Genomic DNA, 19,666 nt, shown 5'->3' on the forward strand with positions numbered 1-19,666 from the left:
CTTAGTCATCCTCCAACATCCTTGGTCGTCCCCAACATCATGATCATCTTCAACATCTGGTCGTCCTCCAGCGTCATAGTCATCCTCAACATATGGTCATCTCCTCAACATCATGGTCATCCTCAACATGTAGTCATCCTCAGCATCATGGTCGTCTACAACATCATGAATTATACTCAACATCTTAGTCATCCTCCAACATCATGATCAATTACAACATCATGATCATCTTCAACATCATGGTCGTCCTCAGCATCATAGTCATCCTCAACATCATGGTCATCCTCAACATCTTAGTCATCCTCAACATCATGGTCGTCCCCAACATCATGATCGGCCTCAACATCTTAGTCATCCCCAACATTGTGGTTGTCCACATCATGGTCATCCTTAACATCATAGTCATCGTCAACATCATGGTCATCCTTAACATCATACTCATCCTCAATATAATGGTCGTCTTCAACATCATGGTCATCCTCAACATCATAGTCATCCCCAACATCATGGTCATCCTTAACATCATAGTCATCGTCAACATCATGGTCATCCTTAACATCATACTCATCCTCAATATAATGGTCGTCTTCAACATCATGGTTATCCTCAACATCTTAGTCATCCTCAACATCATGGTCGTCCCCAACATCATGATCATCTTCAACATCATGGTCGTCCTCAGCATCATAGTCATCCTCAACATCATGGTCATCCTCAACATCTTAGTCATCCTCAACATCATGATCATCTTCAACATCATGGTCGTCCTCAGCATCATAGTCATCCTCAGCATCATAGTCATCCTCAACATCATGGTCATCCTCAACATCTTAGTCATCCTCAACATCATGGTCGTCCCCAACATCATGATCATCTTCAACATCATGGTCGTCCTCAGCATCATAGTCATCCTCAACATCATGGTCATCCTCAACATCTTAGTCATCCTCAACATCATGGTCGTCCCCAACATCATGATCAGCCTCAACATCTTAGTCATCCCCAACATTGTGGTCGTCCACATCATGGTCATCCTTAACATCATAGTCATCGTCAACATCATGGTCATCCTTAACATCATACTCATCCTCAATATAATGGTCGTCTTCAACATCATGGTCATCCTCAACATCATAGTCATCGTCAACATCATGGTCATCCTTAACATCATACTCATCCTCAATATAATGGTCGTCTTCAACATCATGGTCATCCTCAACATCATAGTCATCCCCAACATCATGGTCATCCTTAACATCATAGTCATCATCAACATCATGGTCATCCTTAACATCATACTCATCCTCAATATAATGGTCGTCTTCAACATCATGGTCATCCTCAACATCATAGTCATCCCCAACATCATGGTCATCCTTAACATCATAGTCATCGTCAACATCATGGTCATCCTTAACATCATACTCATCCTCAATATAATGGTCGTCTTCAACATCATAGAGTCATCCCCTCCAACATCATAGTCATCCTCAACATCTTAGTCATCCTCAACATCGCCAGGTCGTCCCCAGCATCATGATCATCTTCAGCATATCATGGTCGTCCTCCAGCCATAGTCATCCTCAACATCATGGTCATCCTCAACATCTTAGTCATCCCCAACATCATGATCATCCTCAACATCTTAGTCATCCTCAACATCATGGTCGTCCTCATGGTCATCATCTTAGTCATCCTCAACATCATGGTCGTCCCCAACATCATGGTCATCCTCAACATCTTAGTCATCCCCAACATCATGGTCATCCTTAACATCATAGTCATCATCAACATCATGGTCATCCTTAACATCATACTCATCCTCAATATAATGGTCGTCTTCAACATCATGGTTATCCTCAACATCTTAGTCATCCTCAACATCATGGTCGTCCCCAACATCATGATCATCTTCAACATCATGGTCGTCCTCAGCATCATAGTCATCCTCAACATCATGGTCATCCTCAACATCATGGTCATCCTCAACATCATAGTCATCGTCAACATCATGGTCATCCTTAACATCATACTCATCCTCAATATAATGGTCGTCTTCAACATCATGGTCATCCTCAACATCATCATGGTCATCCCCAACATCATGGTCATCCTCAACATAATGGTCGTCTTCAACATCATGGTCATCCTCAACATCATCATGGTCGTCCCCAACATCATGGTCATCCTCAACATAATGGTCGTCTTCAACATCATGGTCATCCTCAACATCATCATGGTCATCCCCAACATCATCATGGTCGTCCTGAAACTTACGGTCGCCCTCATCGTGGTAATAATTTTCCTGCTTGAGAGAAATTGCATTATTTTTATCTCCGCCTTCACCGAACCTCTCGGACCAGTATTGAGCACCGTAGCTTCTTCTGACTCCCTGGGGCGCTTTCACCATCTTAGGTCAAAGGTCACGGTCATTGGATAGGTTCACTGGCCCTCTTTATCGGGTTCGTTTATATTTTTTCCCAACACAACCTCACTGATTTAATTATCTTGTTTCGTTTTCCAATATATTTTTACTCTGTTTTCTTTTGCTTTCTTTTTTTTTCTTATTATTTTTCGAGTATTTTGTTGCTTACCTTTTTGTTCTGTTCCGATATTTTTTTAATATGGATTTCTTAGTTAATGGTTTTAGCCTTTTTTTTCATCTCTAATACTTCAAGGCACTGATCGGTTCTGTTTGTGGGTAAATATGTTTGGTGTTTGTCTGTCATTGTGTTTGTTTACATATGTTTTCTAGTTCAGAGGTCACTGAGAACGGTCGTATTTCGTTATTAGTATCATCAATTATATATCAACCAATTTCGGTCAAATTTGGTTTAAAGTTAACGAAAAAGTCACGACATTCCAGGTTTTACACTGAGACTGAAATTTTCCGAAAAAAAAAACTTAGAGTTATTTGATCTGTGACGTGCAAATGGTACAGAACTGATGTTATTCTTCCATATACCTGTAGTTATATAGAATAATGTCTCTTTATGTAACATTACCCAAATTAATGCCTAACACACTTAAAACATAAAACGTGTGAACACAACTAATTAAACCTGTCGATCTTTTAATATTATTCTTCACCTTAACTTATACTAAAACGTGGTCTATTACACGTAACAGATCGTCTTATTACGGTAAACATTTGTAAAAAAGTTTAAGTCCAATTCCTTCTATAGTTCAGATATTATAAATTCCTGGATTTTTATATATTCAGTATATACGTCGACAATATCTTCAGTAATATCACGGAATCGGCAGGAAATACTTTTACATAATGGAACACATTTGGTAGGAACGAGAACATTGAGCTGTAAAATATTCTTGTCATAGACGGTGGGTAGATGAACGAACAGCTAAAGGATTTTTTTTATCGTATTTTGAAGAGATCTGAAACACAAGTGATCTCTAAGGAGCATATAAAGGGGGGGGTTTATCGGTGAACTGGAGTCCATAACTCGGAGGTGAGGTGGAGGGTCCCTGGGTCAAGATTGGGCTGTTTTTGTTTTACTGTTCAACTGCCGTGAAATATTACTCTCTCTCTCTCTCTAATGCTACCCCTTCCCTCCTCTTTCTCCGGCCTCTTTCTTCTTTGTTATATTTATTTTACCTTCTTTCTACATATTTTTCTATATCTCTTTACCTATCTATAGTACCTATCTAATCTACCTATCTTTTAATTCTTTAAATGTTGCCTTTTTTTCTTCTTCTTTTTTTTTTTTTTTTAGGAAATTCACCACAAGCTATTGTCCCAAACACGCAAAGTCCTGGAGGAGACTCTTGAGGTGTAGGGGGGTGGACGTCATCTTCCTTTAGGTCTCATCTTGATCTGACACAGTTGCTTCTCATCTTCATACAAACCTAGACAATTCTTCTTCTTCTTCTTCTTCTTCTTCTTCGTTATCTGCAGTTTTCACCTTTATTTTTTCCTTTTTCTCGCCTTCCCCTTCACTTCTCTTCCTTCATCTTTCAATTCATAACCTCTTCTCGCTTCTCTTATTTTTCTTCTTACTTTGCCTTTTTAATTCTCTCCTCCTCCACTAGACTTTTCTTCACGATATCTTGACGGCTTTATTCAGACTTAATCTTTAATTTACTTTTAGATGGCATCAAATCTTTTTTTTTGTACGATCTTTAGTTTAGAGGAAGTGCGTTATCTCTCTTTCTGTCTCACTGATACACTTTTCTTGTAATTTTTCTAAATAATGAACATATTTCTTTCTCACTTACATTTAGATAAGCTGCTTACACATTTTTTGGTAACAACAGATAGATTTAGGTGAAAATGTGATATTTAGCGAAAAGTAAACTCAGCTTATTTTTTTTTTAACTCCGGCCCCCAAATTGCTTATCTACGCAATTTCTTTTGGATTTCTTTCAAGCCTTCTATTTTATTAACGTTCAGGTGGCAATCGCATTTTCCTCTGCAAGTCATTTTTTTCCTTTTTTGTGTCGATTTTATTTATCTCTTTGTTTATACCACAGGGTTTATTTTCTCTGCTAAGCGAATCTTTTACTCCTCATTCATCCTAGTTATGTTTCTGTGTAAATATTGACAGATAAGCCACATCAGCCATCAGGTTGTACCATGATAACCGGTTTACAACGTTCAAGTGGAGCGCTCTGGTATTTTCAATTACACATTGATATGACATAGTGATGTATTTAGGCAGTGATATCTGTCAAAATAAAAATTAGTTGCTTCTACAGATGACCAAACTTTAGAACTTTTGGGTGTATACAACTCTACATTCTTCTAAATAGTTCTCGTTGATACTACATTTTCAGAAATCCAAAGATGAAGAATCGTTTTATGAACACAAAATTTCTTAAAAAAATTTTCATTGAACTTCAATACCTTTGTCTGGTGAAATATACCGAGAAGATGCTTCACGTGTAGACGTGTAAGGTTCAGCCACACTGTAGTCACTGTTCTGGTAGCCTATGCAGAGGTATTTGCATATATAAAGGGTCGCGGCGATATGTCACAGTATGTTGTGTAGGAAATTTGCGAGGGTACACGTAAGCGTTTATATGTATATATATGTTTGTGTGTGTGTATGTATGTGTGTGTGTGTGTGTGTGTGTGGGTGTGTGATAATAATAATATTAATAATAATAACATTATTATTATTATTATTATTATTATTATTATTATTATTAAAGGTTTATCGAAAGCTTGGCAGCCTAGTTACATAGTTGGGGAATGGGTCACTTTATTGATAAATAATATGAAATTAAAATAAGTTAAACAAATATTATATATACTAAGTGGGGAGAAGGTTATACTACAGGGCATTTCAACATGGTGACAGTGCAAAAAGGTAAGATTGACTGGGAGTGAATACACTGGTTGATTACAGGTTGTTGATATTTTTACAATGGTTGGGACTAAGCTCTTCTTTAGTGATCAGTACGTGCTCGTATAGGCTGGATGCTGTAGTGCAGTCGAACAGCAATTCGCGGGCAAGGGATCTCGGGTGGAAATACGAGCCGGTGTCTAGGATGGTGCTGAAGCTTCTGACCAAATTTGCAGAAGAGGTTGTGGTGATGATGATTAGAGAGAGACGAGAGCACTTCTTGATATGTGAAGTAGGAGGGGGAGAGAATAATCTTGCATGCCCTCTTTTGCACTTTTTCTGGGGTGTGACATTTAGGGAGGAAGACCAGGTAGGGGAGGCATAGGTGAGCTTGGGAAGTATGAATGTTGAGTAAACACTGAGGAGCTCAGGTGCAGGAACTCCGAAGGACTTGAGTCGGCAGAGGAGGTGGAGACGAAAACTGGAGGATTTGAAAACTGTACTGATGTGTGTTTTCCAATTTAGTTTGTTATTTACAGGGTGTTCCATAAATATCTTTCATAAATTAGGCGGTGCATTCGTGAAACTTAAATAAAGATAAATGACTAAATGACCAAATTGTCAATTCTCAATAGTTTCTGAGTTACAGCTCATGACAGGTTTGGTAGGAATGTGCTGAAACCTATATGGGGTGTATGTGAAACATCCAATACACTGTGATTGTGACGTTTATTAACAATAATAATGCCATATGATTTGTATTGGTATTTACATTTAGAGGAAATGTTCAAGTTCTGCCCCTCTTGCTCAACGAGGGATTCAGCCCGCCGCACTAGTGAGTGTCGCACACGTTCAAAGATCCCAGGGGTGTTGCGAATGTTTGTCACACTGTCCTATACACGGCGCCACAATTCCTCACGGTTTGCGAACCTCTGTAACATACACTTTGCTTTTATGTGACCCCACAGGTAGAAATCAAGGGTTTTATGTCAGGTAACTGTAGGTTTCACCACATTCCTACCAAACCTGTCATATGCTGTAATTCTGAAACTATTGAGAATTGACAATTTGTTCATTTAGCAATTTATCTTCATTTTTGTCCCAGGAATACACCCCCTGAATTATGAAAGGTAATTACGGAACGCCCTGTATAGTGACGCCGAGGAGCTTTGTGGACAGTGGAGTCCACAACCTGGAGTGTGTTGGGGCCCAATTTAATGGAGGGAGGTGGCACAAGGTCGGAGGACAGGGTGATGTGCATAGCCATGGTCTTGGTATGCTTGATAGTAACGTGGTTGTTGGTGGCCCAATTGTGGAGGCTGTTCAATAAATCCTGGAGGGCGGTATAGGCGGGAGCCGAGTTGTTGACACTGATCCCAAAGGTGGAATCGTCGACATATTTCCAGCACGCAGGGGTTTCTCTTAGAGCATCATTGATAAGCATGAGGAAGCAGAGCTGTGCCGTCTTGGTGCCTTGGGGACGCCACAGGTGAGTGATTGAAAAGTGGAGACAGCCCCTCGGAGGCGTACGGCTTGTCGTCGGTCACTAAGGAAGTCTGTAAGCAATGGTATAAGACTTCTTCAAAACCCAAGATCGATAGCTTTGTTGATGAGTATGTTGTGGTCGACTAGGTCAAATGCTTTGGTGAAGTCAATGAAGGCGACAGGCACAAACGTCTTTCGTTTTTTCCAGATGGCGGTATATGTAGTCGAGAAAGCTGACAAGACAGTGAGTGGTGGAGGAAGTTTTCATATTGCCAAATTGTTGAGGATCTATGGCGCCTGCAATATCAGTATAAGCCCAGTCACACACGAAACTTTCGCAGATTAAGCTAGATATTGGGGTGATAGCAATGGGTGGTATCTCAAATAAGGATTTGGGGCTGGTTGACTTGGGCACTGGTGACACGTATGAGGTCTTCCAGTCAGCTGGGCATCTTGCTTGGTTGAGGGAAGCATTGATGATGGAGCAGCGGGGCATAGCTAGTTCTAGGGAGAACTCCTTTTAGAGTTTCATTGGTAAGTCAATGAGGGTGGTGGAGCGCTTTAACTTCAGTTTGTCCAGACGTCTTCCTACTTCAAATTCTTCCACTAAGTCATTGGGAAAGGGGGCTGGTAGTTAAGCAGGGAGACTGGTTATGTCAAGCCCGGGGAGTGTCTGGCATATAGTTGCGAAATGGTTGTTTGATTGCTCAGCTGCGTCACCCGTATTGAGATGGCAAAGGAAGGGGAGGGGGTGTGTCTTATTTTTTAGTCCACATAATTCTTTAAGCTTCAGGTGTTACAACTTTGTTGGGTAGAGTTACTTTTCTGTAGTGCGTATTTCATGGATGACTTGGTTGCGACGGGACCTGTAACGGTTGTAGCCATTGAGTTAAAAAGCGCTGTCTCTCTGTTGCATAAGTTTTTTGATCCGAGGTGTGATCCAGGCAAGTCAGCTGGCGGTAATCTAACAGACTTTTCGGGGAAGAAGTGGTGGTGAGCTTCCGTGGTGGCGTTGGTGTAATTTATCCATTTGGTGTCCACGTCATCCACACTAAGTACTTCAGTCCAGGGATGATGAACTATCCACTACCCGAAGAGACGCACTGCAGAATCAGTAATCAGCCTGTAGGTCTTGATGTAAGGTCTACGACTCGCAACATGGGTTTACAAAGGGAAAATCTTGTCTAACAAATCTGCTGACGTGTTTTAGGAAAGTCTTCGAGGTAGTAGATAATGACGAAAATTACGATGTTATTTACCTAGACTTTAGCAAAGCATTTGACAGAGTACCGCATCAGAGGCTTCTCAGAAAAATTAAGGCTCATGCTATCGAGGGGAAAGTTTTAAATTGGATAAAATCATGGCTCACCGATAGAACGCAGAGGGTCAGCGTAGATGGTGTTAAGTCTGAGTGGGGCCGTGTAACCAGTGGGGTTCCCCAGGGGTCAGTACTAGGCCCACTCTTGTTCATAATCTACATAAACGATCTAGATACTGGGATCAGCAGTGACATAAGCAAGTTTGCTGATGACACCAAAATAGGGCGGCAGATTAATTCAGGGCAGGATGCAAATGCATTTCAGGAGGATCTAAATAAACTGCAGGGGTGGTCTGAAAAATGGCAAATGAAATTCAACACCAGCAAGTGCAGCGTACTTAATATTGGGAGAACAAATACTGACAATGTATACAGCGTTAACAACGTCAACCTAGAGAAGTCGGCTTGTGAAAGAGACCTAGGGGTACTTGTAAGCCCGGACCTACGGCCAAGAAAACAGTGCGTTAATGTTCGAAATAAGGCAAACAGAGTATTGGGTGTTATATCTAGAAGTGTAAGTAATAAGAGTGCAGAGGTCTTATTGCAACTATATCTTGCGTTAGTCAGGCCGCACCTCGATATGCGGTTCAGTTCTGGTGCCCTTATTATAGAATGGATATCAATTCACTAGAGTCGGTGCAGCGAAGAATGATAAAAATGATTCAGGGACTTAGAAACCTTCCATATCAGGATAGGTTAAAGAAACTTAACTTGCATTCCCTAGAAAGACGAAGAGTGCGGGGAGATATGATAGAAGTATTTAAGTGGGTGAAAGGAATCAATAAAGGGGATATAGATAAAGTTCTTATAATATCCGAGCAGGATAGGACTCGGAGCAATGGATTTAAGTTGGATAAGTTTCGGTTTAGGAGGGAGATAGGAAGAAACTGGTTCACAAATAGGGTGGTGGACGAGTGGAACAAGCTTACCAACTTTGTAGTAAGTGCTGGAACTCTGGAAAGTTTCAAAAGGAGGCTAGATAGATTCATGGATGATAGAGAGTGGTTGTAACTCTCGACAGGAGCTGCCATGCACAGGCCAACCGGCCTATTGCAGACTCCTTATTTTCTTATGTTCTTATGTCTCTGCACTTAGCTGGTAGTGGGAGGTGGAGACCAGAACACTGAGAGGTTGGTTGAGGTGGTTGGTACAGGTCCGCTAAGTCAATTAAGATAAGGTCAAGGGTATTTTGACCGTGTGTGGGGAGGTTCACAACTTGTGATCGTAGCTGGTGCAGGATATCAATCAATCAATCAATCAGTGGCTAGTGACAGGGGTGAAGGAGGTTCAGTGGAAGTTTAAAGAGAGGATGGAAGGGAATTTTAGCGGGAGAGGGCAGATGCCGTGGCTTAACACAGCTTGCGTGGTGTGTGGTTGTAGGTTTGAGGAGGTAGCAGCACCCAGCCTGGACGCGGCGGGGAGGGGGCAGGACCATGAGTCAGGTGAACGTCAGGTCAGACGTCAGGTGGGCGTCAGGTTGGGCAATGGTTTCTCTCTTCTTGGTAGGCTTGATCCCTTGGGTGTGGTGTTTTCTTGCTCTTCTTGTTATGGGGGCCTTGTTAGATTGAAATTGACGATCTTCTTTTCCTCCTCTTTTCAGGATATCAGTGGTGTCAATTACGTTATAATCCTTGCATAATGCTAGCTTGGCACATGGGTACCTAACTCTGAGGTGGTAATGAGGAGATTGATAAGAGTGTCTCTGGTGGGTGAGCGAGGTGGATGGTATGCCACGCAGTATGTGACTGAAGCAGTGTGACGTGGGTGGACCCGTGACACGACAGGTACCCACCCATCCAGGCGTGACGGGCATAGTTCATCTTGACAGAAGAAGGCAACGCCCCCTCCTTGTCCATGTGAACGAGGGTGATGAAAGGGTTGGTATCCCTCAATGTGGCTCATTTCAGGAACAATTTGCCAAGCTTCACATATGGCAATGACGTTGGCAGCGACTGATCGGACTGTGGTTGGCAGTTCGTCAAATTTATTAGCTTAGGAAGTGATGTTGGAGAGCAGTAAAGAGGGAAGATCGTACCATGTTCTGGGAACTTTAGTGTATTTGTACGGTCTGTCAGGAGTAGGTTTCTCTGGTTTCCTAGTGGAGGTGATGTTCCTAATGGGCTTTTGTGTATGACTTTCTTGTCTACGGCTGCGAGCATGGAATATGTTCAGTGATTTTAGACACGCGATAACACTGCCATAAGGATAACCGTTCTCATGCTGTAGAAGGTACAGGGAGAGTCGGGAGTAAGTCACTGGTGGACATCTGTTGATATCTGTTGTTGTGGACGGACGGAAGTGTTTGACCTCCCTGGCCATAAACTCACTTACTGTACATTGGTAGACATCTGTTAATATTTGTCTAGTCGTAAACACTGTGAGTCCGTGTCTCCGGCACTCAAGGGGTCACCGACACAGTTCCCACGGTATATGTAAACACTGCGGTGTGTGTGTGTATGTGCATCCATAAACTTGAGCTTACATACCATGTACACATGTTCACTGGTACCATGTTTATGTGTGTGTGTATTCGTTTGTGTTTGTACACATGTGTACCTTTAACACGTTTATTGAGTTTGCATTTTGTGTTTGTGTGTGTACAGCTATGTGTATGTATTAACTTATAAAAGAATATCTGCTGGTATCATAATAATAATAATAATGATAATAATAATTAACGTTTTATTGAAAGAACATGGAAACCAAAAGGCTGAACTAGACAGTAAACAGCGATGATAAAAGTTTCATCAATTGATTGACAAAACCTTTCAGTATGAAAAGAGAAATAAAAGTGGAAACTAGAAGATAAACAGAGTGATAAATTAGGAGAGATATAAAGAGAGAGTACATGACTAAGACGAGCGAGTTGTTTAGTGTACAGTGAAGGAGTGGTGGCTTACTAACAGTCACTCATCCTCACCTGTAACAGAGTGGCTTACCAGCAGTCACTCATCCTTACTTGTCACTGAGAACATCAGAACATCATATGAATACACCGTCGCTTGTCACTAAAAATGGACGTGAAGATACTTAGAATGACGGTAGAGTTACTTTAATAAACCAAAGAATTATACTGTATACAGGCAATATACAATATAGTAGAGAATAACAAGGATACAACTAGAGTCAAGTTATGTCACTGTTCATTTAAATCACTGCGACAACTGACAAAAACTCCTGGGCACTAAATAGGTCATGATGTTGTATATAGAGTTCAACTACTGTTTTGAATCGAGTTCCACGTAGCGTGATGGTGGGTCTCCCAACACCTCATCAGGAGGCGATCTAGAAGTTTGGAAATCATCAAGATCCCATGAGTAAGTTTCTGATCCGCGACTTCTTGAAGGGGGTCGAGGGGTATTTGAGAGTCATTCTGACGACAGCAAGATAACATCAAGGCATAGCAGGATAACCACATTCTCACATCAGGTCGGTCAAGAACCCATCACTTATATAACTCAGTATATGGTGACTAGGACACGTAAAACTGAAGACTCGCCCCTACAACAGACAGCTACCAGAAATAATTAAAATTTTCTCCTTAACTGGTTAGTTACACTGCCACCATCGTAGCTTAGCCACTGCGGTAGTCAGAGGATACTTTAAAGTGAAGCTGCAGGTCGCAGAGAACAGTTTGCTTTGAAAAGAAAAATATATACCGAGTAAAGAGGGAAAGAAAGAATGGAGTTGTCAGAGATGAGAGAGGCATTAGGAAAGAAGAAGCGTTTTAGAAGCAAGTTGATGGGCTGAGGAGGGTAGGACACGTATATGGGATGAGGTGTATGACGTAAGGTGGAGACATTGAAAACAAATTATAGTCATTAGTGGACAGGCAAGTTGAAAAGAGACTGAAAATGAGTAGAGGAAGAGGATGGTGAAGGGTGGATGACAACAACAGGGGAGCCCAGATGAAGGAGGAAAGTGGACATATAAACCAAATTAAAAAAAATCGGTAGATATCATAAAATATTATATTCTAGTACTAATAACTTATTGAAGAACTCTCTTTGTATAAACTAAGGAAAATTTATATTGTATACGTTCCCGACTGCTGCGGAAAAAAAAAAGGAAAATACTCGTCATTCTATTTGTTAAAAAATAGAAAAAAGAAAAGCTGTTGAAGTAGGAGATGAATTCATAACTTCAGACGATTATAAGGAATACTATTCTATATTTTCCCCTCAATGGAAGTTTGTTCCTTAATTCATTTTTCCTTTAGTTATCATTTATAAATGTTCATAATCAATATCGGAGGCTTCAATAGTTAGTTTTTTTTTTTTTACGACCTTCACGTATTTCTTGCTGAAGATTTTGAGGGTCGAGCGCGTGTGAGTGGACAGTTTAGTGTGTGTAGCTCCTGTCCTATTAGGATAAAAAAAAAAGATTTTTATTTTATATTTTTTGCTTTACTGTGTAATGAAAGCGCACCAGAAATGAGCATTGTATTTTTCTTCTCATTTTTCGCTATCAACATAAAATTTTATGACTCCTATCACTTGTTAGACTCTGGTAAATAGAAATCTGAACTTTACTTCCTTCAGATTTTCAAATTTGTGGATAAATGAAGACTTGTTTTAATATTTATATAAGATTTTTCCACAACTGAAAGTATTGTAATGATCTCTATTACCCAATGGACAGTCTTCAAGAGAAGGAACGACTTCAAGGAATTGATACTGTAGCTAAGTTACAGGGCTCCCACAGCCACTGAAAGTCTCGGAAAATCATGGAAATAAAGTAGTCATGAAATTGTCATGGAAAATTCTGAAACATTTACCAGTCCTAGAAAAGTCATAGAAAACTAGAAAACATATTGAATGGAAATTTTCCAACACTTTATAAAAGATTATGACTGTTTTTTTAGTTATTTAAAAAGCTGCATTGTGTATACTTTGACTTTTACATATTTTCCTCCAGGAATCGATTCATGCATGTTCTCTGTATTAAGTTAAAACCCGAGAACATTATCTTCTTGGGGGTAGAATTTGTTGACGGTATTCCCAGTTATAGAATTGCGATCTGTTTCAGTTCCAACTGTATACAATACATAATCTAGTACAGTACCTTCAACAATATAATATTTTCTAGGAATTTACTCTACATTTACGCTGCACAATCATAATCACATTAAAGGAATTTCTGTAGACTTTTAAGAATTATTTTTCTTGCTGCCACACACCCATGCAGTCAGGTAGAACAGGTCACAATTTGTGCGACGGTGTATCAATATCATATTATGACAGTGATACACCGTCGTACAGTACATTAAACCTCATCAGTCCAAGGTCTTGCCTCAGCTTGATAAAATCGTAAGACGTTTGTTAGAAAATCCGTGTCTTCATCATAATGCAACGATTAGAGGAGAAAAAGCTAATGTGTTTTGCTGTTATTATAACCTGTAGAATTTTGTTAGCTAAAAGCCTTTTAAGCGATCTGGTCATGGAAAATAAAATTTTGATGTGTGGGGAACTCTGTGAATGACCATGTAAAACTACTTTCTCATTTACTGGCGTCAGAAGGAAAGGAAACTTTTGACTGGAAAATCAGAATGTTTAGAAAATTCCAGTAAATCGTAATAACTAGTTTGAAATGGTGAACCTATTTTATATTCTTAGACCATGCCACCAAAAACTGTCAGATGTAAATAGAACAGTGAGCCGCCAATCTAATATTAACTAACCTAATACTGTACACCAACTACTATTCTCGTAGTTACACTTAGCATTAACACTACCATGGCAGCCTTAATATGCTACAGGTTAATGACATATATTGTAATTATAGCAATTATTTTGATAAATAATTTAGAAAATGTTTTAAATAATATATTTTTTTTCCTGGGGTGATACTACTGCTGGTAGTAAGCTTACTAAGCTGCTCCAGGTCAGCGTAAAAAAATGTTCTTCAAGAGTGATCATAAGAATACCATGTGTAGAGCTGTGTTTCACCCAATTTAGATTTGTTACGTTGACTTTAGTCTAAGAAGGTCAGATGAAGTGGGTTATTGACTCTACCATTAGTGACAAACATGTGTACAACAGGGTAAAATTGGGTCTAGTTTAGCTTTGACTTTATACTAAGTCAATCTGGTAGGCCGGGTATGGGAGCCTACCACAGGGAAATTATTTTGTTCTTAAGAAAGATTTTGTCCTATACAATACATATATTGCATTCGTTAAACAGACAGTTTGAGGAACACAGATAAATTCTGCATCTAATATTGCTTTGTTTTACAGGGTGAGAAGTCACTACCAATCAAGAATTAATAAGGAGCCCTATAGCTACCTGTGACACCTTGTTCACGACGCACCAACAAAGGGTTAAGGTAAATGCAAGTTTACCAGTTTAAAAGCTTAAGTGATTAACGGATCCTTGCAAAATGTTGCAGTTTTAAAACCTGTGCATCTAAAATTATAAGTAATCAAATGTTTAAACTTATATAATATTATATTTGAATTAATTTACAGTATTGCAGGTCCATAAACACAGATTTGTGACTTGTTGACCCGTGAGCCTTGGTGTGTCAGGGGAGGATATTAGATGGTCTCTGTCTGCCTTACACTAGTAACACCTGCCCCGCTAGTATTAGAAATCTAACGGTGCCAACCTCAGAACCTGAGACAACCAACGCTTGCAAAATGTTTAGCACTAAGGTTCAATTTTACTAACACGAGTTTACAGGGTAGGTCCTAGTGACTGTGTTGTGTTGTAGTCAACACAGACGAGTAGTATTTTTAAATCACTTCACCTCAATATGCAAAGAAGACAAAGTGAAGAAACAGTATAGCAGAGCAGCTAAGTGCAATTTTTGAGGGAATCTTGCAAATAGTGACACAAGTATGAAAATTGACATGGAGATTCAATATGGGTTAATTATCAAATCTTTCTGATTGGACATTCAAAATTTTAAGATGGCGGCCATTTTCCAAGATGGTCGCCAAATGTGGATGTCAGATTTTCCTTTTGGGGATAAAGAAATATTGTGTTCATCAATTCATGTGATTTCAGTGTTGATTGTCATGTTTTTTAGTATGTAGAATCTGAATTTTGTGTTGAAAACTCTGAATTGGACAGTATTAAAAGGTGAATGTCAATGTACTACAAGGGCACACTGGTGATAATACTACTGTGAAACTCAGCATGGGATTCAATGTCAGTTAAGTACGAAACTCAAAGTGTATATATATATATATATATATATATATATATATATATATATATATATATATATATATATATATATATATATATATATATATATATATATTATAATATGCACTAAATCAGTAGGTGTGCTAGGTATATGCTGATAACCACAAGGAAAGAAGAAAACACGAAGTTCCCAAGCGCTTTCGTGTAATTCACATCTTCAGGGGTGAGTACAGACTAAAGAGAAATACAAACAAGGTGTATATATACAGAGGAGGGTGAGACCAGGTCCACAATGGTCAGGTATTAGGTAATGACCCTACTAATCTTTAAATAGCACACAACGGTTGGTGGTCAGGTCAGAGGGTAAGGTGACCCAACTTTCTCACCTGGTTACAAATCTTCTTAATTACAAAATTGTCCAGTTTGTACATGCCATTACTCAAATTCATTACAGCCTTGGGAACTTCGTGTTTACTTTTCCTTGTGGTTATCAGCATATATATATATATATATATATATATATATATATATATATATATATATATATATATATATATATATATATATATATATATATATATATATATATATATATATATATATATATATATATATATATATATATATATATATATATATATATATATATATATATATATATATATATATATATATATATATATATATATATACACCAATACTTAATGTCCCAAATAAGGTTAGGTAGCCGCACCTGAATTGACAGGATGTGCCAGCGTGGGATAATGGGGCCAAAGTTATACGGATGGCGTCCAGATCATACGGGTCTTAAATGATATTGGATGAGCGATCGGGCTAGGTGTAGGGCAAACAATTGTTTGAACCCAGTTGTATCTCATACCGGAAAGTACACATGATGCAGAGTGGTAAAAGGACAAACCCTTGGCTTTGTACCACAATGGTGATGAATATTGGTCCTAAAAGTAATCTTGAAAGGAAAACAAACTGGGCCAAGTGCTGTCTATGTCAAGATGATAAGAATGAAGAACTTAAATCTCCAATGACTAAAGGGTTTGTATTGTAGAGACATCGAGGAAAAATAATGCAAAATATCAGGAGAGCTGTAGACTTAGGTTTAACAAGACAATGCTGCAAAGAGCCTCAAGAAGAGCATCTACCTCTTCAGTTGACAGTGATGAAGGTTGCAGAAGTAGGGTACCACGAAAGTCACGAGATACAAAAACCTTAACAGAATGCCTTTCGTGTGAAAACCCAGCACCAGAGAATGCTCTGACAAACAATGACAATGAAACTCAATGAGAGAATCAATGGATGTGCAAAGACACTCGGTGACAAAACACTCCTTGCTATACTTAGCGCAGGAGATGTAGTGGCACAAGAGATGAAATATCACCCTGCTTGCTTAGCTGCACTGTACAGTAGAGAAAGCGCTTCTCTTAATGCAAAGGAATATGAAAAAAAAACCCAAAGAACCTTGATAAAAAAGAAGCATATCCACTGGATTTCTCTGACAAGATGTGTGAAATTGTTACACCATGCATACTTATTGTAACAAAGGGAGAAAATGCTATTAGCAACCATGACACGCCTCTAGAAAAGTTGACTCCATGGTCCTATGAAGCGGCAGCTACTCGCCTCTTTGTTTATGCAAGACAAGCTGTATTAGAAGGCAGTACAAGAGTTATCATAAAAGCGAAAGACACAGATATCATTGTCATAGCTGTATCTGTGTTCACATCACTAGGGGAAATTAGTCTTGAAGTTGAGGTTCCAAGTGTTCCCTGAAGAATGCAGTGATGGGTAGGGAAACACCGGGTAACACTGAAGTCCATTTATTCGGATAGGAGAAATACAAGTGGTGACTAGCGTGTGCCATGCACGGCCCACGAAGTCAGACTGAGACTGCCTTGCCATATGGCAGCCTCGGGGCAATGTTGCCACATAACACGTGCAGTGTTGCCACGTAATTATATACATAGATGCTACTCGGCACAGTAGCTTATATACAAGGTTACTTCTCGGCACAGTAGCTTAGATACATAACCTACATGAAGAAATGTGGATTTCTTATGGTCAAGGGTGTTATACAAGATTTATTCCTGTTCATTAGTTAGTTGTAGCCATAGGGCCTGAAAAAGCCACTGGAATCACATTTTTCCTTGCACTCAGTGGTTGTGATGTTGTCAGCCTTCAGTGGTAATGGTAAAAAGACTGCATGGCAAACATGGAATGTGTTTAACGAGGTCTCTAGTACCTTCACCCAACTCAATCAGCGTCCTACATCAGTTAGTAAAGGAGACCTCCATGTCATGGAAAGGTTTGTGATGGTGATGTATGACAGGTCTAGTCCAGCTTTATGTGTCAATAGTGCAAGACTTGACATATTTGCTCACAAACACAGATCATATAATGCAATTCCACCAGCACGGTCTGCCCTAAAGGAACATGTAAAGAGTGCAGCATATCAAGGTGGAATGATTTGGGGTCAGGAAACAGTAGCCCAAGCAGACATTCCAAGTCTGGGGCTGGAAGAATAAAGAAGATATGGAGCAAATACACTGGACAGACCTTCCACCAATAGCAGCGAGCTACCAAGAACTGACCAAGCGTTCTTGCAAGACTGTGGACAGCGATGTAAATTTATCCGCTCTGGTCTCACTTGCACAGCTCTGTGTGGATGTACATGCCAACAGCTGTAAATATGAAAGAACTCCTATAACAATATCTTCCCAAGGATATGAACAAGATATAAACTTGAATCTCATTGTTTAACTAAGAATCGCTTGCACTTATTTTTATGAAAGGCGGTAAATGTATATGCAGAACCGTTACTTTATGCATAAAACCCGTATCTGAGAGTTCCAAACAATCATAATCTGTTCCAGCATGCTTTAAAACATATGAAGAAACACCTTATGTCCACAGATTGCCCAATAATAAGTCATTATATGTAAAAAAAAATTCAATTAGGAAAATTTGGCGGTCATCTTGGAAAATAGCCGCCAACTTCGAATTTTTAATGTCCAATATGATAGATGTGATAAGTAACCCATATTGAATGTTCATACCAAATTTCATATTTGTATAATCATTTGCATGATTGTACCTGTTATCCGCTCCATTATAAGAAAGTATGAATGACTGAAACTGCTGACGCCAAAAATGCTCAGAATATTATCACCTCCGTCTAACACTATTATACTGTTTATTTTTTGTTTATTTAACAGTACCTTCAACAGTATTTACTCTAGGAATTTATTCTACATTTACACTGCACAATCTTAATCACATAAAATTAATTACTTATCTTACTGTCACACTCACATACAGTCAGGTAGAACAGGTCACATATGACAGTGATACACCGCCGTACATTAACACACTCAGTCCAAGGTCGTGCTTCAGCTCGATAAAATTATCAGAAATTGGCCAGAAACATCCCTTAGTGTCGTCATCATACTGAAGTGATTAAGGGAGAGAAAACTAAAGTGTATTGCCGTTACTTTAAACTGTAGAGTCTCAATTAGACATGAGATTTTTGGCCGAACTATATTCTCATAGAAGCCTTTAAAGCGAATTAATCATGGAAAAGTCATAGAAAATGGTATTCTGATTGTGTGGAAAACCTGTTTATTACTGTTATTGAGAAAGTATGACTTGGAGCTCTTTTTTTCACCTTTGTCTTAAGGATTATAGTCATGGATACCAGTATAGTTGAAAACGTTCCTGTTTCAGTAATAACCTGATAATTCAGTCAATTTGATTTGTCTTTCCTGACTAAGGTAAAATTGTATGTGCATATTTTGGGACCGTTTTTTTTTTTATTATTTGTATAAAACAGCAGTAAATTCAGATGCTCATTTCCCTGACCGATGGGGATTTCCCCATCGGTCAGTAAAATATCGTTCTCCTGTCTTTTGGCGAAACTTATCCATTAGTCTAGCCACGTATTATTTCAGTTGTTGTACATCTCTTATTATTATTTTGTTCAGAGTCCAAAAGCATCTATATTCAAACCGACTTAACTCTTTATTTTTTATCAAGCCTTCCCAACCTTTTAAGGACACACCTAAATTATATCCTGCCAACAGTGTCATCTCCTGTAATACCTCAGCCACGTGCCAAGTCATCCTCCGCATCAAGTTACCATACCACTCACATCCCTAACATGAGTTTGTCTTTCACCATCATCTCCAGTTAATTTAGCGACCCCAAGCGTTCTCACCGCAGTTTTTTGGCCCTCTAATTTTTTCTTTGTTCTTCACAATGCGCCTCAACCTCAAAGCATTCATTCCTTCTTAAATAACTGATCTCAGGCACGAAAGTTATTTTTTTGTAATTTTGTTAAAAAAAAATATCAGTATTGGAGGGCCAGTATAGCTAAAACGCCACCAAATATCTTTAA

At 39.1% G+C, this 19,666-nt stretch overlaps 1 protein-coding gene across 1 annotated transcript; it reads left to right on the forward strand.

Moving 5' to 3' along the window:
- The first annotated feature begins 203 nt into the window (after nt 1–203).
- LOC121877289 (NADH-ubiquinone oxidoreductase chain 2-like) lies at nt 204–1,484 on the forward strand. Its single transcript, XM_042382967.1, has one exon. It carries the CDS (start codon nt 204–206, stop codon nt 1,482–1,484), a length of 1,281 nt encoding a protein of 426 aa, XP_042238901.1.
- Nucleotides 1,485–19,666: the final 18,182 nt, after the last annotated feature.

Source organism: Homarus americanus, unplaced genomic scaffold (assembly GCF_018991925.1).
Source record: "Homarus americanus isolate GMGI-L3 unplaced genomic scaffold, GMGI_Hamer_2.0 scaffold367, whole genome shotgun sequence".
Lineage (NCBI taxonomy): Eukaryota > Metazoa > Arthropoda > Malacostraca > Decapoda > Nephropidae > Homarus > Homarus americanus.

Excerpts from the sequence above, each read along its gene's own strand:
- LOC121877289 (XM_042382967.1), top strand. The coding sequence starts at position 204 with ATGATCAATTACAACATCATGATCATCTTCAACATCATGGTCGTCCTC.